The 19,756-nt window shown below is 41.4% G+C and overlaps 1 protein-coding gene and 1 pseudogene across 1 annotated transcript in view; one reads left to right on the plus strand and one right to left on the minus strand.

Annotated features, from left to right (window-relative positions):
* LOC131926758 (solute carrier family 5 member 4-like) overlaps positions 1-152 on the minus strand; it is a 36,969-nt gene extending 36,817 nt beyond the window's left edge. Inside the window, exon 1 of the mRNA XM_059282352.1 lies at positions 34-152. Within this exon, the coding sequence (XP_059138335.1) occupies positions 34-135 (102 nt within the window). The 5' untranslated portion in view covers positions 136-152. The remainder of the gene's footprint in view (positions 1-33) is intronic.
* A 12,315-nt stretch (positions 153-12,467) lies between these two features.
* Positions 12,468-12,586, plus strand: LOC131894001 (5S ribosomal RNA; annotated as a pseudogene).
* The last annotated feature ends 7,170 nt before the right edge of the window (positions 12,587-19,756 follow it).

The following is a 19,756-nucleotide window of genomic DNA, read 5'->3' on the forward strand; positions in this document are numbered from 1 at the left end:
GAAATCTCCAATGCCAGGAGGCAGGGAACTCACTGAGATCCTCAAAGCCACACAGATGAAGAGGTAGAGGACTGATAGGTAGATCTGAAGTCTCTTCCCACCAAACCGCTTCTTGAGGTATTCTGGCATGGTCATCACCTGCAAAGACAGACATCAACAGGAATTCACCTCAAGCCTAGTGCATTCAGATGATTTTTACATTTGCTTCAGGTAGCTAAGCAGTATGCAAGACATCTTGGGGATACAGATGCAAGAAAGACACAATTCCCCAGTAGAGTGTCAATTATGGAATAAACTCAAGCACCAGAGGCAGAATAACAATATCTTCCTGACTCTGATGTTTACTACATGTTATGACACTTTTGGCAAATTACAGTCTCTGAACTTCCTTTTTCTTAAAGTAGGAGCTTAGTGCTAAAGTATAAAGTACCTACAGCATTACCAAATATCTGTATGACACTCAACAAATATTTTTATTATTATTACTAGTAATGCTGCAGTACAGCAAAAATAATACTTGTAAAAAATAAATTGTAATATAATCGTAACAAATTGATTATTGAGTATATTGTAAGATACATTAGATTATGTATTTATATAATTCCCTTTACTGAGAATAAGATTTACAAGTATGAACTTAGAGAAAAATCTTAAATTTTATTACTGAAGTAAAAGATTGCTCACGGGACATCTAGAATAAGTAATGTAGCTTTCTGTGTTTTTCAGAGTGATTGGGCTCATTATTTAATCTCTTCAGATATAAAAATATGTTAATAAACACACACACACATCCTTTTTGTCAAAAACAAGAAGAAGGGTTCTTAGCAGACCACCTTAGATGCCCAAGTGAAACTTCATAAAATGGAAATCTATTCATGACCTTGAAAAGATCCTTGAAAGCCCTGCACCTCCCATTTCCAAGAGAATATGGAATACTTCCAAGTTTAATTAAATTTATTTTTGTGTATACATGTATACAAACAAATACACACACACACACACACACACACACACACACCAAGGTTTGTAAGTGGAGTTCAGAGGAACACTTGCAGGAACTGATTTTCTCTTTTCGACACATGGATCCTTGGGACTGAACTCAGGTAATCACACATGGCAGCAAGTGCCTTTACCTACTGAGACAGCTGCCTTATCCTAGGATACTCTTTTTTAAATGATATCATAGTTTTAAAATTTTAGCCATTATACTAAGTATATAATAACTTTATATCATTGTAATTTTTATTTTATGGGTATGAGTGTTTGCCTACATACATGTCTGTGTACTATATGTGTGCAGTGCCTGAGGAGGTCAGAAAACAGTGTTGGAGTCACTAGGATTGGAGTTACAGACAGATGTTACAGAGTTACAGATGGATGCTGGGAATTGAATCTGGAGCCTCTGCCAGAGCAGTTATGCTCTTAACCATGGAGCCATCTCTCCAGCCCCTATATCACTGTATTTTTAGCACACTTTAATAATTAGCACACTATAAAACAATGGGCTTCACTGTGATATTTTCACATGCATGCAAGCAGACTTTGAGTGTCTCCCCTCTATTACTTTCTCTTGCACAATCCCCTCTTCCACTGCTCACATCCCTCTCCCCAGGTAGGAAACACATGGAACTTTCACAACTGAACCCCACCCCCACTGTGCCTACTGACTCCTCTACCTCTCATCACTCTTCTCCCACATAACTCTCTAATTAGCCTTAATTTTAACTGACCTCCAAATACTCCAGGAAAGAAAGATTTTCAGCTTCCATATATTGATTCCACCATCCAATTTTTCTACCTGAAGAATTCAGCCTTATCCCCCAAGACCAGATCACCACTGAAGCGCTTCTCCCAAGACATGCCTGTGACTCCAGCTTTGCTCCCACCTCGGGCTTACATCTACCACAGTGATCACTGGGCAGAGGAACCACTGACTTCACCTGGTGACCAACACATTGTGTATTGGGAGACCCTATGGTCAAACAATTTGATATTTTTTTCTGTATATTATTAGCAATGGGACCAATGAAGAACAAGTAGCCGGGTTTCATGATTTAACAGAAGGAACAAATGGGTAAATAAATAAATACATCAGATACTTACCCCTGCCTTGATGTAGATGGGGACAAAAAACCACCCCAGAACCAGCAACAAGAGAAACGACTGTAACAAACCAAGGGCAGCGTGAAGTTAAAGGAGTTTGGCTTGTGACTTTGTAATGTCATGACCTCTGAAGCTCGAGACAAACTAACCCCATCACTTTCCTTAGCTCCTGTCTAATGTAGTATTATACAATATAATATCTACTGTTTGTCAAAACAAGCAAAAGGTAAATTGTTTTGAATTCACCTGACTAAGATAAAATTATACAACCTTTGTCAAAATCAATGATCTTAGATGGGAGAATTATCCATGAGTGTCAAGGCATTGAGAAAAAAACTGAGGAAAGAAAAGAACATCCTCAGGTTCCTTTAAGTCTTGCCAAATATAGCTATCGATATAATCTAGTATTAAAGTGCAGATTTTATGACATCTCCATACATAACAACCGCTGTTCTTGCCACAACTAGTGAAGCCAGTCTCATGAGCAGAGTTATCAAGGTCTTATATAGGAAGGATGTGAGCTTTATTAAAATTAAAGAAATTCAAGTTCAAAACTATAAAAAATAGATGTCTACAACACGATAGTGATATACATTGGGTTATAGGCGTTTTCTTCATGCCTATGGAGGCAACCTTCATTGTACAGTTCATGGCACTATCCGATCAAATCTCAGGCCACAAGGCATATCAGGCCAAAGTCTGGGTATGAGCCTGGTATTTCTGAAGTAAAAATAGGCAAAAACAAAACAAGATGATCTTCAGCATTGGAAAGGCAGAGGCATTTATGAGTGACGCAAGGTCATTTCCAATGTCCATCTAGGGCAGTTTGTTTAAAATTGCACTGGAGTCCAACTTTGTCTATTCTACCAATATACACATATACAAGAACATTGGAAAGGGTAAGATGGGGGCCTGTGGGATAGCTTAGTTGGCCAAAGCACCAACGGCGCAAGCCTCACAACCAGAGTTTAATCCCTGGAGCCCATGTCAGAAAAAAGAACAGACTCCTGAAATGCGTGCTCTGACGTGCACTGTGGAGAACAGTGAAAAGGCAGACTCCTCATGAGCTGTGCATGATGCTCTCACCACATGCCCGGCTGTGTGATAAAGTGATGTGGGTGGAGGGAAGCCATGTTCTCTGTTCTGAAGAACTTAGGGTCTAGTTAAGGGATGCAGCGTCTGTAGAATGGTAACAGGTCGGTCATGAAGTCCTGTGGGTTTGGTATGTCATCTTTCAAAGCTTTTATTCCTTACCTCCGTGCCACTTCCTCCCAAGGCCTCATTTGTGTTTCTTCATCCTTCTGGCACAAGCATCTGTAAACCCTCATGGTATGTGCCAACAACCCTTATTGTCTGCGATGGATATACCTCCTGTGTGATCTCTCTGGTAAAATGATTTTTAAGAATTGCCTATGCAGCCCAGTCAGTTCCTCTTTCCTCTCTGTCTTTTTCTGTGCTCCTCACTCCCACTCATGATCTATTTTATTATTGGTGTGTGTGTGTGTGTGTGTGTGTGTGTGTGTGTGTGTGTGTGTGTGTGTGTGATCTGCTTAGTCCATTTAGAATTGCTGGAACGTATATGTGTTTAATGCTGACCACTTGGGACTGTTCAACCTACCAGGAAAAACGGCACAGGCAAACATTTACATGGTGTGACCTCTCAATGTGGCAAATGCTTCTGTCTCTGTGCCTTCCACACCGTAGTTAGAGCATGCTTGTCTGCTCCACTTGATCATAAACTGTGTCAAGAAGGGGGCATTGCTCTTCCTGTTATTTACTTATTTACTTATTTTGAGACAGTGTCTCATTATGTAGTCTGGCTGGTCTGGAACTCACTAGGTAGACCAGATTGTTCTCCAAATCACAGAAATATGCCTGCTGCTGCCCCTGTCCTGGCCCCTGTCCCTGTCCCTGCCATTCAGTGCTAGGATTACAGCCCAAATGCCTGAGCTACTTATTAACCTTTCAGTGTGTCTATGGTGTGCACACATAGGTACAGAGGCCCAAGACTGATGTTGGGAATCCTCTTAAATTGCTCTTACACCTTATTTTTTGAGGCAAGGACTCTTAATCAAACTAAAAGCTCATAGATACAGCTCTTCTTACTAGCCAAATTGTCAAATCCCTTGTCTCCACCACTGAGGCTGGTATTACAGGTGGGCTGCCATGTCTCCTCAGTGTTCTAGTGGGTTCTAGGGATCTGATGTTCAGTCCCCTTGCTTGTGTGGCAAGTGTATTCACCTTGGAGCCTCTCCCAGCATGTTTTCTTTGACTTAATCTTTACTTCTGCTTCAGGAATGAACATAGAGTGTGACATCAGCAAAGAGACGTAAGAGCTCAAATAGTCACAGGGACCAAGTGAAAGTGAGGCTTGAACTGAACAGAAATGAAATCCTGGTAGGAATAACTACTTAGGAAAAGAACAAAGCTACAGAGGTGCTCAAGGACAAACCAAGAGTAGACTAGTTGAGGGGAAAATAAAAACCAGAACAAAGGGAGTATATTTGATACAGACTTCCAGGAAAACCGGAGATATATACCCAATCGAAAATACCCAGACATGGATTTGACTTAAAAGAATATATGTGTGTGTATGTTCTTTTAATATATATATTATATATATTTGCTTTCACTTACATGTGATTCAAATGCTGTAACAGCAATTCCTGAAGCTGCACCTGTCCCAGCCAGGCCCACAAAGTGGCCACTGCCAATGTTGCTTGCAAACAGAGAGGCAGCCATCTACAAGACAAGCAATTAGATTAAAGTTAGATTCAAAAGACTGAATTCCTCTCCTTGGAAACAAGTGAGTGTTGAGATGTTTTGGTTGCTGCTTCTTGAAGCAAAAGCAGCAAATAATTATGCATGGACAAAAACTTTCTGTTACCAGTTACTCTCTGGCCTATGAGCCAGGAACACGTTTCACACTGTGAATAGTTTAAAATGGTTTTTAAACATCTGAAGAGTGAACTGAAAATTTGCAGTTAGGTGAAATTTAAAATTTAGTGTCCATCATACTTGTGCTGGAACACCGCCATCACTCTTATATGCCACAGCATACAGATTACAGGTGCTTTGTGTTGCAGTGACATTGCCGTGTGGTCATAACAGACTCTGGCCTTTAAAGCACAAGATACTTACAATTAGGCCTTTTACAGAAAACCTCAATGAACGCCGCCTTATGGAACCATCAGTGTATCCCTCTATGCATTCTGTTTGGAGCCTCAGACTTCCAGATCTCCTACCAGTGCTTGACTCCTAAGTAGTAACAGACTCCAAAGTTGCACCATAGAGAATTCTCTGTCCTCCCAGCCATAGCACCATGTTCCCATTAGTTACATTTTCCACCACACTGATTCCTGTCAATAAAGTCAAAGATGAAAAGAGCTCTTCAATGGGCAGAGACTAGTGCTAGTCCTAAGAACAGAATTAGATGTGAGATCCTGCAGGGCCTTTGTTCTACATCTCTCTTTACAATCACTCCTGCATGAAGGTGTTTGGGATCAGGGAGGGATGGAGCTGGATTACAACTCTAGGATTAGTTGAGAATTGCATGTTTCACAAAAAGAGCAGCAGAAATGTGGTGGTATTGTGTTCCCCAAAATATTGTGTACCCTAATAAATCTATCTGGGGTCAGAGAACAGAAAAACCACTAGATACTTAGGATAGGCAGTGGTAGCACATGCCTTTAATCCTAGCATTCCAGAGGCAGAAATCCATCTGTTCAAGGATACAGCCAAGATGATAACTCACGCCTTTAATCCCAGGTAGAAAGCAGAAAGGTGTATAAGGCCCAAGGACCAGAAACTAGAAGCATTTGGCTGGTTAAGCTTTTAGGTTTTGAGCAACACAGTTCAGCTGAGAGCCATTCAGATATGAGGACACAGAGGCTTCCAGTCTGAGGAAACAAGATCAGCTGAGAAGTTGGCCAGGTGAGGTTAGCTGTGGCTTGTTCTGTCTCTCTGATCTTCCAGTGTTCACCCAATACTTGGCTCCGGGTTTGTTTTATTAATAAAGACTCTTTAAGATTCATGAAACACAGGAAGGCTATGTGAGGTTGATTGTGTGCCCTGAGTAAATCTATTCCTACTATCCCCACCAGAATGGTTAATTCCATTTCCTTTTATGGTATTTAGACAAGGCAGAAGATCTGTTGAAGGGATCATTTTCTGAGCACTCACTGTGTGTCCAACCCAACGCTGCCACTGTAGATTCACAGAGGAACATGTTGCCTCTACTACAAATGAAAAATCTGTCTGAGGGAGACGTATACCAAAACTCAGAAACAATATCTGGTGGGCAACTGTCCAAGAGAATCACTGTCAACATCACCATAGGGAACATGGCCGGCAATCAGTAAATGTGTAGAAAAGAACACGATGTTCTAGGCAGGACTGGAGTGATCAGGGAGCAAGCTGACACTGGAGAGAGAAGATAATTTCCCAGAGAGGAGCATGGTTAGCTCAGGATTGGGAGCAGAAAAGGAATTCAGGGAGCTAATAGAAACTAAGAAGCTTTTTCATGAGAACCAAGGAGAGGCACATGAAACAGAACTGAGGTAGGTCTCCTGCAGCTAGACTAAAGCTGCTCTCAATTGATTATATGCTATAATCTTTCTGGAATTCCAGGTCACAGTCTTGAAGTGGAGGATTATTATAGGGAAAAAAAAAAAGCAAGTTGGCAGGTACCCCTGCTGCCACCCTGACTTATCAATCAACGTATACCTCCAGAAACTTCTGACTCACCGGCCACCAGGTCATAGCTCGACCTGCCAGGAAGAAGCCTCCAACAGTGCTTCTGTTTGTCTTCAACATTGCCTGAGCAGAAAGGAAATCATTAGAGGGTTAGAAACAATAGGTGCACCCCCAAGATCATAGAGACTCCCCAGCTGCTCCACACAGCATGCTGACATTGATATCACAGAGAGACATGCTTTTCTAGATAGAGTAACACAGCATCGGTTTTTAATGGACATGAAAGTCATGGTTTAGTAATGACTTGGAGAACTTCAAGAAACTATATTTGAAAACCTGATATTTATTTTATTTTATGAAAACAATGTTAGGCATTTCTAAAGCTGTCTTTGGAAGAAGATTTTGAGCTTCAAACTGGATACTGAAAAAGGAATGATCAGAATACAAATGATCTAAACTTCTCACTCAATAAGTGAGAAAGTGAATAAATAGCAAAGGGAAGTCATTAAAATGAGACAAGAGAAATGGCATTTGTGGTTTTGATGCCAGGTTCTGGGCATGCCAAGCAGAGCAAGCACCTGACCCTGGTTCTGTCCAAATAATGGACTTGCTGGGAGAATGAATTCATTCAGTGCTAACGTTATTCATGCCACACACAAGCAAATTATTCAGACAGAAAGACAATGATACTTGGGAAATCATTGCCTCAACTCATCATTCTATATGTCTGCCATGACTTGTTTTCCCCTGCAATTTTTGTGTCCTCCCAGAAATCTCACTGGACTTCCACATACCCACACTCCAATAGCTATCACCACCACGAAATAGATGACAATGACAGAGATGTCAGCAGCATTATTGATGTTCTCTGACAGTGAAGACAGTTCTGAGCTGGCCGTGCTGGTACTGGAGCTTAGTGTGCTGGCCATGGCTGGAGGCAATACTGTCCCCATTGCAAGCATTGGCACTTCTTTATATAGAAGTACTACGTTAATGATCAGCCTCGGGTAGGTGGGGAAAGATATCAGAGCCAGCTTCTGTCCACAGGAGACCTTTAAACCTCTCCTGTATGTTCAGGCTCTCACCTTTCAGTGACTAGTTCTGGCTTCAGTGGAATTTGGAAATCAAGGTGAGAATCCAGAGATGAGAATGAGAACAGGAGATGGAAAATGACGTGAGAAGTATTTAAGAAAGAAGAGGATATTTAAGACAATTGACTAGTACAAGGGAACACAAAGGAGAGATTAAAGGAAGACAAGGGAATAGAGACATAAGGAGAACAGAATAATGTTAGATGGGATACATGGTATCCTTACCAGACATGAAATTCCTAGCAAAAATTGTCCTTTGAAATGGAAATTACCCAGAACAGGTGGACTAGGTGGAGGTCATAGACCACATCAAGACCCCAGCAGCCTGTGCAGAAAGGGATAGTTGCTCCACCCTTACCTATGCAGAGGGTGTGAACAAGGCTGGGAGGTGGGTGAGTCAGAGGTGTTGAAGAGTGAACGAACCTACAGCCATGTGCTGGTGATCCTCATGGCCCAGCATCCTGGATACTCTGAAGGCACCTGCTTGGCATTGGAAGTACCGTCTCGGAGCATTCTTCTCCATGGTTGTACATTTAAAATGCATGACATAAAACTTACCTCTGTCCAAAGTAGAGGCTGGCAAAGATTTCTCTCCTGTTCTATAGGCTGTCTCTTCAATTCACTTTCTTTTCTCATGCAGGTGTTCTTTAATTTCTTGAGTTTCCATTTGCCTGTTGCCTCACTATTTGGCAACTTCAGAAAGTCTTTACCTGGGTGTTGTATGGGGTGTGGGTTCACATGGGTCCATGGAAGCAAGCACAAAGGAACTTTAAGGATGAAATTTTGCCTTTCCAGCTGCAGGTGGATCAGTCTCTCTGGACTGACTTTGTCCCTTAGCAAAGGGCTTTTTTATTGTTATCCAATTTACACCATTAGCAAGTTAATTTCCATATCCCAAAAACCTCTTATCTAAGCTCCCCAGAGGGACAATGACAAACGCAAATTCTCAGTTAAGGAAAACCACAGTTTTCTGGGTCATTCCCCAGTCAAGTTTTGCATAGGCTTTGCACCTTCAGAAAACTCTCAGACAAGATCCACATAGAAGGTACCAGACACAAAAGGTATCAATCACAAAAGGCAGATTAAAGCTAGGTGCTAACACTCCAGAATCAAACCAGCTGCAGCTCTGCAGGAGTTCCCCCAACATAACCCCTTTTTTATATGCAACAATTAATTAATGCAGATTATGTAGTTTTACAGCATATACAGCTTTTTCTCTACCTTCTGTTTTACAATCTTATGTCAGTAAGCCAAAACACATTTTAAAGCCAGTATGGTTGTTATTGCTAGCACAAGAATCACACTTGCTAAAACAAGAAATCTATTAAAGTGATTCACAGGATTGAATGAGGTTATAGTATCTGCAAGGCCTTCGTAACATCCATTCCTGTCATATCAGGTCACTTTTTTGCAAGTTTCCTTAATTTCTTGCTGTAAATCATAAATCATTTGAGAAGAATTAGGGTGACCCATCAAATGCATCTTAATCCTTTCCCAGTCATACTTGCTTTCACTAAACTTTAAAGGTGTAATGCAATAAGATGTAACATTCCAATCACATTTTAATTTTATCTGCTCCTTCAATATTTCTAACTCATCTCCCAACAATATGACAGCTTGTCTCAAATCAGCTAATTCATTATTAACTACCTCATTATCTGTTTTATTTTGTTCAGTCCAAAGTTCTGTAGAATGTTTATGCCAGTCTCTAACAAACTCAGCAGTTGGAATTTCTTCATGAAGGGCCACTCTGGCTGTTCCAGCAGTATCAGTCAGTGCAATAATTCCCATAATAACTGCAATAATCAGTCCAACCCTTCAATGTGTTCTTGATATTCTTTCAGCGAGCTTCTGTACCAGGATCATTGTAGGTGAGTCTTGCCATGGCCTTGACGAGTTCACTGGTATGCAGATTTCTGGCCTTGCTCTAAGAATGTATAAACTTTCAGAGGTTAAGTTTAAAGACATACTAGAATTAACAGAGGTATGAGGGGACAGCATTCACGAGTGATGCTGTAATCATTAGGGTGCCATTTTACAGGTCTCTTTAGTAGCAAGTAACTCATGGAACACATGCCATAAAAGGATGACTTTGATTTGGTCTAAAAGACAAAGTATACTTATCATCCTTAATGTTTAACTTTCCTTCCCACACTTTAAGAGGGTGGAAAGCACTTGCTAATTTCCACAAGTTAGTCTGAATTGAATTGCCAAATTGCAGGAGAGAACTTGACATTCTAACTCCATGCCATTTGGATAGGTTCATTAACAGAAGAACTAATTTCTACAGTTCCATTCAAACTATACCCCTGCCATCTTAACTCTAAATGAGAATATTTTTCTTTAGGGGAACCATAAGGGCTCCAATCAATGATGTCTCCATGGGAGATCCTTTTTCTATTGGAAAAATTTTCTTTTTAATTCTTTTTGAAAGGGTATACGGTAGTGGCGGCGGTGACTGGCGCTGGATACCGCGGGTATGTGGTACTAGTGGCTGGCTCTAGATACCGTGGGGGCCGCAGCAACGCTGGATACTGTGGCGAAAGCGTCACAAGTGGAAAAACACGAGCCATGGTTACCAGAGTTAGAATGGGCTTTATTAGAGAGAAGAGGGGATAGGACAAGAGAAGCCAGGCTTGGCAGAGAGGACACAGAAAGAGAGGGGCGCAGAGAGAGTGCATGGGCGTGCATGTCTGGCTTTTAGGCTGGGATACAATCACCTGCTGATGATGTAATAAGGCGCCAGATGAGCCCCCTGAGCTGGGCGTATACAGAATCCTTACACTTTTTCCTTCTCTGTTTTCTACTGGGAAGATTTCCTTTTTCTTTTTTTATTCTTTGTCTCAGGAGCGCTCGTATTTTTAAACATGCAGTTAGCCTTTTAACCTTTCTCATTCCTGAATCCGTTTCATCTGATAAAAGAGGAGAGTTATCTCCAGTATCTTGGCTCTCCTCACTTTCACTGTCCTCCAAAACAGCATTCCTATTGTCCTGGGAAGGAATATTCTCCTCTGCTGACTGACAGTTTCTAGCCTGAATGAATGTCTTTCCTTTTACTTTCCTGTTCTACTTCAGATCCAGCTTTCAGTGATTCCTCGCTCTGCAACTGCTCTAGAGCATTTGAAATTAAATTACATAAAGACCAAATTTTCAATTGCATGGGCTCTCCTTTCTTATGAGCTCTCCTCAAAGCTCTCAAAACTTGCTTTCATATCATCAGTTTTAACTGAACATGAGGAGTTGTCTGAAACCAATGACGATGTCATTTAATTAATACCAAAAACGCAGTAAGCCTTATTTCCTTCACTTTCACTCCATTTCCTTTGAACAGGCATTTTAATAACTGCACATACTGTTGCTCCTGAGATGGGAAATTTCCCATAACCCTGCCAATCCTGGAGTCCTCTTATCCTGAGAGCAAGTTTTCCTCCACTCCTTAAAATGTCCAGATCCTCTGTCCTTCTTCAAGCCTGCCATTAGCGAGGCAAATGTATGTTGGGTGTGGGTTCACGTGGGTCCTTGGAAAGAGGCACAAAGGCACTTTAAGGATGAAATTTTTGCCTTTCCAGCTGCAGGGGGGATCAGTCTCTCTGGACTGACTTTGTCCCTTAGCAAAGGGCTTTTTTATTGTAAATTATCCAATTTACACCATTAGCAAGTTAATTTCCATATCCCAAAAACCTCTTATCTAAGCTCCCCAGAGGGACAATGACAAACGCAAATTCTCAGTTAAGGAATATCACAGTTTTCTGGGTCGTTCCCCATCTAAGTTTTACATAGGCTTTGCACCTTCAGAAAACTCTCAGACAAGATCCACATAGAAGGTACCGGACACGAAAGGTATCAATCACAAAAAGCAGATTAAAGCTAGGTGCTAATGCTCCAGAATCAAACCAGCTGCAGCTCTGCAGGAATTCCCCCAACACCTGGACTTGTATCTGAAATTGTCTCTCTTCCATTTTCCTCCAGTAGTTTCAGACTTCCATGTCTTAGGTTAAGGTCTTTGATTCATTTGGGGTTGATTTTGTGCAGGGTAAGGGAGATATGGATCTAATTCCATTCTTCAAAATGTGGATATTCAGTTTCTTCAGCGCCATTTAAAAACATTTAGTAACTTTTTTTCCATACAATATATTATGATCATATTCTTTCCCCTCCCCCAACTCCTCACTGCTCATTCCAACTTCTCTACCCATCCAACTTCATGCTTTCTCCCTCTCTCTGTCTTTCTATCTCTCTAAAAGAAGAAGAAAAAGAAGAGGAAGAAGAAGAAGAAGAAGAAGAAGAAGAAGAAGAAGAAGAAGAAGAAGAAGAAGAAGAAGAAGGAGAATCAGGAAAAACAACAACAAAAAAATCAGAATAGATATAAATAAATAAATAAATAAAACAGAGCCCATTTTCCCTTGACCTACTACTAATGGGCATGAACCTGCCCTGCAATGTGGTTGACATACTCAGTGACAGTCCATTGGAGAAACTCCTTTTCCTTCCCAGCAGGTATCAATTGCAAACAGCTTCACAGTTAGGAAGGGGACTTGTGTCTATTTCCCCTTTTCAGTGCTGGGATTTTGTCTGGACTGCTACGGCCATACCACCCTGAATGCACCCAATCTCATCTGATCTCAGAAGCTAAGCAGGGTCAGGACTGATTAGTATTTGGATGGGAGACCGCCTGGGAATACCAGATGCTGTGTGTAGTAGTCCAGTGGCTGGGCAAATGAAAAAGGTGGGCAGTCATAGATCCAAGAAACCTTGGTACAGGGTCCCGGATGCAGAACGCTAGGACAGCCTGTTTCATCACGGAACCAATGCTGGTTTTAGATGCGGCGCTTGTTATCTTGCGAGAAAAGCCACAAGGCACAACAAAACCCAGTATCAGCAAAACCCAGTATCAGCGTTTTATTGGCGGGGGGGGGGGCACAGAAGACAGAAGAGTGGGGGAGGAGGAGAGACCACAAGTGAGGGGGGGAGTATGCGACCCACTTTTTAAGGATTTCCCTGCACATGCACACGTGGGCTTATGGAGCTACACTACACATGTGCAGATTGGGTGACCGTGGATGACATGACATAAGGCCTCTTGCTTGGCTACTGAACTGTGCATGTGCAGTCATGCAGCTGGGGGAGTGGCCAGGAATTCTAACATGGACAGAGGAGACTGGGCTGGTGTACAGGATGTGCCTCTTGGTCTAAGCCTGGAATGATGGGGGTAAATCTGGCTTGATGAAAAGGTTGGATGTTTACAGGGGAAGGGTCTGTTGGTTGGAAGCTAGGTAGTGAGTTTCCTGGCAGAAGCCTAGAGATACTAGAGATAGGTTTTGGTGCAGGTTGGGGAGTCCAGAGTAGGCTGGGGCACTAGATGTGAGATCTAGTCTAGAGCTGGCAGTTAGGGAGTAGCTGTGGATGGGGAGGTTACAGTGACTCACTAGGTTAGACCCTGGAGAAGGAAGTGAGAGCTCTGGACGGGCAAAGAGGTTGGATGCAGTGCGGAAGGGACCTGTAACAGGTAGGGTAGGTCCTTGCAGAAGCCTAGACCATGGCTGCAGTGAAGGTGGAGGATGTCCAGAGTATGCCATCTCACTCACTGGATGTGGAATCTGGGACAGATACAGTGGGTTGGGGAGAAGTTGTGAATGGGGATGTCAAGGAGTTACTAGGCTAGAGTCTGGCAAAGGACATGTGAGATATGGCCGGTGAAGAGGTTGGATGCAGTTCAAAGGGCCCTGTGGGTGACTCATTCATATGTTTTTAAGGAAAATTCTCACTGATTTACCTGAATGATCTAAATGATCCAGTTCCTATTCCTTATGGTCAAGCTGTGACATTCTGACACACTTCATCTGTTAGTGGGTCCACTGAGGCTTCTTTCCCCTTCTGGATGAATTTTTCATTTCTGGTATTGTTTCAGTTTAGTTTTTCTTCAGTATTTCAGTTTCTTTGTTGAATTCTGTTTTCAAATCTGTCTTAGGGTTTCTATTGCTGTGAAGAGACACCATGACCACAGCAACTCTTATAAAGGCAAATATTTAATGCTGTGGCTTGCTTACAGTTTCAGAGGTTCAGTCCATTATCATTGTGGCAGGGAGCAAGGCAGCATGCAGGTAGACATGATGCTGGAGAAGGAGCTGAGAGTTCTACATCTTGATCTGCAGGCAGCAGAAAGAGAACTGAGCTTCTGAGATCTCAAAAACCCACCCCTACAGTGACACACTTCCTCCAACAAGGCCACACCTGCTCCAACAAGGCCACACCTCCTAACAGTGCCACTTCCTATGTGCCAAGCATTCCAACATATGAGTCTATGGGGGCCATACCTATTCAAACCACCACACCATGTTTAGTCTACTACTTTCTCTCTCTTCTCTGGATTCTTCTAGATGTCTTCTAGATGTCTCATATCTTGAATACAAACCTTCTTCAACCATACCTTGGAGCAGTCATGTTCTCAATTTATACAGGAGGAACTTGGGAAAATTGACTGCAGTTGTTTGAATAAGAATGACTCCCATAAACTCAATGATTTGAATGGTTAGTCACTGGGAAGTGGCACTGTTTGAAAGGATTAGGAGGTGTGGCCTTGTTGGTGGAAGTATGTCACTGGGGGTGAGCTTTGAGATTTCAAAAGCCCATGCCAGGCCCAGTCTCTCTCTCTCTCTCTCTCTCTCTCTCTCTCTCTCTCTCTCTCTCTCTCTCTCTCTCTCTTCCTGCTATTCTGGGTGTAGAACTTTCATCTACTTCTCCAGTAACATTTGTGCCTGCATGCTATCATGCTGTCCTCCATGATGACAATGGACTAAACCTCTGAACTATAAGTAAACCCCAATTAAATACTTTTTAAATAAGAGTTGTCATGGTCATGGTGTCTCTTCACTGACTTAGACACTGACCTGCTGTGGTGAGGCTGAGTAGGGCAGTCAACCCAACAGTGTCCACAGTTTTGACAGCATCCTGGCAGTGGGCAAGGCACTGAGTGGTTCTTTGCCTAGTGGTTAACATTGCCACAGTCCACATGGAGTTGTTTGTGCCTCATTGCCTCTTTTGGAGGAGACCTTAGGATTGCTGCTAGGAGCTAGAATTTCTGTCTACCATGGGAAGTTTTTTAATTAAACATTTTAAATGCTGTATTCAGCAGATCTTCAAGGAGTTTGAGGGCCATCATCTATTAAGTATATCTGATTTTAAATAAAGTTTTCTTCTGTTTAGTTACTTGTTTCAGGCTTAACCTTGAAGATATATACAGAAGGCTAAATAAAGCTTGTCCCTGTAAAATGAATCATACCTGTAACTAGCATGAATATAATCATAGTTCTGAACACAGTGAAGAATTTGATCATTTATAAGGTAACTTACCATTAATTTGCATGTCTAAATTGTCTTGAACAGTTTATAAGAAGTTAGTAGCTTTTATAAAATTAAGATTTTACAGTTTCATCCCTGTTAAGTTTGGGCAGTAAAAATTGAAGATTCAATTTAATATCCTTTAGCATCAAAATAAATCTTTAAACCATAGTATAGCCCACAGAGAGACTAGAAACTTTACTGGTCCTTTCATAGTGAACCTTTACAGAATATCACAGTTTCTTGTATGACTCAGTTTATCCAAACAGCTAAAGCTTACCAAAGTTAACAAGGACAAAAAGGCTAGACGTACATCTTCAAGTCAATTATTGTTAACCTGAGCAGATCTTAGGAATTTTTTACAAACACACTTTATTTATCAAACATTTGTTGTTCCTTATCTAAGATTTTCTAGAAGCCTGGTATTTAACACAGTTAGAAAAAACGTAAGTGGTTAGACATACATCTCTAAGTAAGCTTTTGTTCATCTGAATAGACTTTTATAACCTTAGGAATTTATAGTCCTTAGTTATCAAACACACCTCATTAATCAAACATATGTTGTTCCTTATCTAAGATTTCCTAGAAGTCTGGTGTTGAACACAGTCAGAAAAAAATATAAGTGGTTAGACATACATCTCTAAGTCAGCTTTTGATAATCTGAGTAGACCTTTATAGCCTTAGGAATTTACAGTCCTTAGTTATCAAACACACTTCACTAATCAAACATACGTTGTTCCTTATCTAAGATTTCCTAGAAGCCTGGTGCTTAACACAGTTAGAAAAAAATATAAGTGGTTAGACATACATCTCTAAGTCAGCTTTTGTTCATCTGAATAGACCTTTATAATCTTTAGGAATTTATCAACCTTATTTATCAAAAATCCCTTGTTCAAACACAAGTTGTTCCTTATCTAAGATTTCCTAGAAGCCTGGTGTTGAACACAGTTACTTCCAGGAGCCATCCCTGGTGGTGGGCAGGTCCCAAAGAGGAGGTAAAGAGTTGGCAAGGGAAGGATGAGCCAGGCATGATGACCAGGAGAGTCTTGCAGCCTGACTGACTAGCAGCCAGAGTGTTTATTTATACAGAATTTAGTTAGCAGGGGTACATTCATGATGTATCAGATCATATCATTTTTGGTTTTGGACATGTGTTTCACTTCCTCTTGCTCTTGGTTTAGTCCTCATTCGTAAATTATGACAGAACAGTTATCTTTTCCAATCATTTTCCCTCAAGATTTGACACCATTGATAAACAGAGTTATCATCATTTTTACTCATTAACCCCATAACCCAATTTTTAAGAATCTAGGGGCATATGACAGTCTGTTCTCAGGCTGGTCGTGCTGGTTGCTTCAAGGATGCTACACCAAAACAAAGTTTCCAAGCCAGCCTGGGCAGATTGCCATATTCCAGGCAGTGTATTATTAATTCTTAATGGTCAGAGTGCCCAAGAAAAGTCCTCAGGCCAAAACTGCTGCAGTTATTATTCAAATTCTGGCATAATACAATGTTTACACTTTATATCTTTATAGAATGTATTTATATATCTAATCCTGGCATTCTGTTGTTCCTTGGCCATATGACACCACAGTGGCTCTTCATGTACTAACTTTTCTAAAAAAGGGAAGTCCTGACATATCATTCTTTTGTCATCTTTCTGCTCCATTTTTTTGCTCATCAATATAAGTCTCTGTGTAGGGCAGAGGTAACTTCAGCTGATCTAACTTTGTTGCTGTATACGTCATATAATTGCCTGAGTGTATAATGGGAAGAGGCTTGCAATCTGATCTTCTCTAGCCCACCAAATCTTGTTGACCTTTTTAAGTTTACTTTGTTTTGAGTATCTTATTCCTGAGTAAGTACAGAAACAGAGGTTTAAAGAATGTCTCATAGCCTCATAAAGAAACTGCTGGCTTCTTTTTGTGTCACAACCTCCAAGGCATAAAGACCTTCAAGTAGATAAGGATATCTTCCCTAAAAGCAGGAGGGGTAGTATGTTCAGGACTTTCCTGAGGATGCTTAGAAGCAATACTCCTAGGAGAAGGCAAAAATGATTCATAACAAATTTTCCATCAATCCAATATCCCCAAATTGTACAAATACTAAAAGTGCCCCAAGTATGCAACAGGTGGAGATGAAAGCCAAAGGTGGCATGGCGGCCATCATGTGGCTCAGCTTTGCTAGATCTTTGTCAAGCAGCTGTACTGGCTTTATGACTTCTGCCATTCCCATTGGATATGGCTGTGCCAACACACATCTCTAAGTCAGCTTTTGTTAATCTGAGTAGATCTTTATAACCTGAGGAATTTATAGTACTTAGTTATCAAACATATCTCATTAATCAAACATGTGTTGTTCCTTATCTTAGATTTCCTAGAAGCCTGGTGTTGAACACAGTTAGTAAGATATAAATGCTTAGATATACATCTCTAAGTCAGCTTTTGTGAATCTAAGCAGACCTTTATAACCTGAGGAACTTATCAACCTTATTTATCAAAAATACTTTATTCAAACATATGTTGTTCCTTTCCTAAAATTTTTTACTCTCAGGACAAAAACCATTATACAAAAATCCACCCTAATCCAAAATATCTTGGAGATCTGTTGTTGCCTCCTTAGTCTAACAAGGAGAATCAAAGATAAGCAGAGGGCTTAGTAGGCCTGAGAAGTTTTGTGAATGCTGCCTTGGTTGCTTTATACCACTTAGTCATCCTATCAAGGTGGTTTTGAAGTTACATGGCATGTACTCTTCTTTTAACCTTAGTAAAGATGGCTGCCAGTGGGTTCTTCTATCCTGATGAGGTCATTAGCCAAGTTGGAGGCAAGCCACATGGTTGCTATTGAAAAACATATATTTTCCTCAGTGAGAGTTGAATCTGAGTCACATATACAGCATGATACAGCAGATCTATTTTTCTAAACAAGAGTTAAATTGCATATATAACATGCTGCAGCAAATTGATTGCCTATGCATGGATTTTTTTTAACTATCAATCTTTTATTACAAGCTTTAAGCTAACATTTTGCAACAGATTTTACAAATTTTTTAACCAGACACAATGAATTTACAAACCCCCGGGATAAAGAATTTACACAACAGTTCCCATTACCTTGCTCAGCCTTGATGCAGGGGGGAGGGGCTTGGTCCTGCCTCAACTGAATGTACCAGGTTTTGTTGACTCCCCATGGGAGGCCTTACCCTTTTGGAGGAGGGGACAGAGGGTAGGTTGGGAGGGGAAGCTGTAGGGGAGTGGGAGGAGGGATGAGAAAAGGATCTGTGGTTGGTGTATCAAATGAATAAAAATAATTTTTTAAATAAAAAAGCATTTACACAATAGATTTATTTATTTATTTATTTATTTATTTATTTATTTACTTATTTCATTAGTTACTTAGTTTTGAGACAGGGTTTCTATGTGTAACAGCCCTGGCTGTTGTGGAACTCGCTTTGTAGAGCAGGCTGGCTTTGAACTCACAAAGATCCATCTGCCTCTGCCTCCCAAGTGTTGGTATAAAAGGTGTGCCTCAACATGCCTAGGTAAACTTAGTCTTACTTTTTTTGTTTGTTTTTCAAGACAGAGTTTCTTGTGTAGCCCTGGCTGTCCTAGAACTAGCTCTGTACACCAGGCTGGCCTTGAAATCAGAGATCCATCTGCCTCTGCCTCCTGAGTGCTGGGATCAAAGGTGTGCGCCACCACCACCCGGTTTATACAACAGTTGTAAGAGATTGTTTTTTCTTTTGATAGCAAAGAGAGCATAGAGATAAAAGATTTTCAAAGGTGGAAAGTAAAAAAGACTTAGAGATAAGACCCTTTAGGGATCATTTGCTTGGGTAATGGGCAGAAGTTGTAACAGGATGTGAGAATTTGAAGATCAAGCATGCCATTTTTGACCATTGATTGAGCTGTATGAGGCCAAGCCATTTTCAGTAAGACAGTAAGGTTTTAATGAAATCTCTGAGTCCACGGGGGGGGGGGGGGGGCGGCTCAGAGAGGGAGAGAAAGTGTTGCCAAACAAACTTTGCCAGAGGAAGGGTTCCAATAAACTCCTGGAGAGAACACAGATTGGAGGCATAGGGGTGGGTGGGAGAGAGAAGGATAGCATCCTGGTGACAAGAATTCAATCCTGGGTGTCCTCAAGTGGACTGAGAGACTTGTCAGAGAGAAATGTCCCTTGTCATAGAGGACAGGCTTCCCTTTCCATAGGATGGGGCTCAGGAGTGTCCTGGCACACTGCTGTGGCTTTTATAGTACTGGTAGGCTCCAGAGAGCCAATAAAGAGAAAGCAGGCAGCCTCAGAGTGGCACTTACCTAGCAGAAGAGGAGAGAGCAGGCAGAGGGTGGCTCAGAGCTTTTCCATGTGATGGGTGCCCGGGAGGTCTAGCAGGCTCCAGCAGCCAGAGAGGCCTAGAGAGTGTAGGAGGTGGAGGGGAGAAGCTGCTGAAGAGGCAGACTCCAGAATTTGGAGTCAAATATGGTGGGTGACAGAAGCCAGCCGAACCAACTGATCCATACATACCTTAGGAG

The sequence above is a fragment of the Peromyscus eremicus genome, chromosome 16_21 (assembly GCF_949786415.1).
Source record: "Peromyscus eremicus chromosome 16_21, PerEre_H2_v1, whole genome shotgun sequence".
NCBI classification, from domain to species: Eukaryota; Metazoa; Chordata; class Mammalia; order Rodentia; family Cricetidae; genus Peromyscus; species Peromyscus eremicus.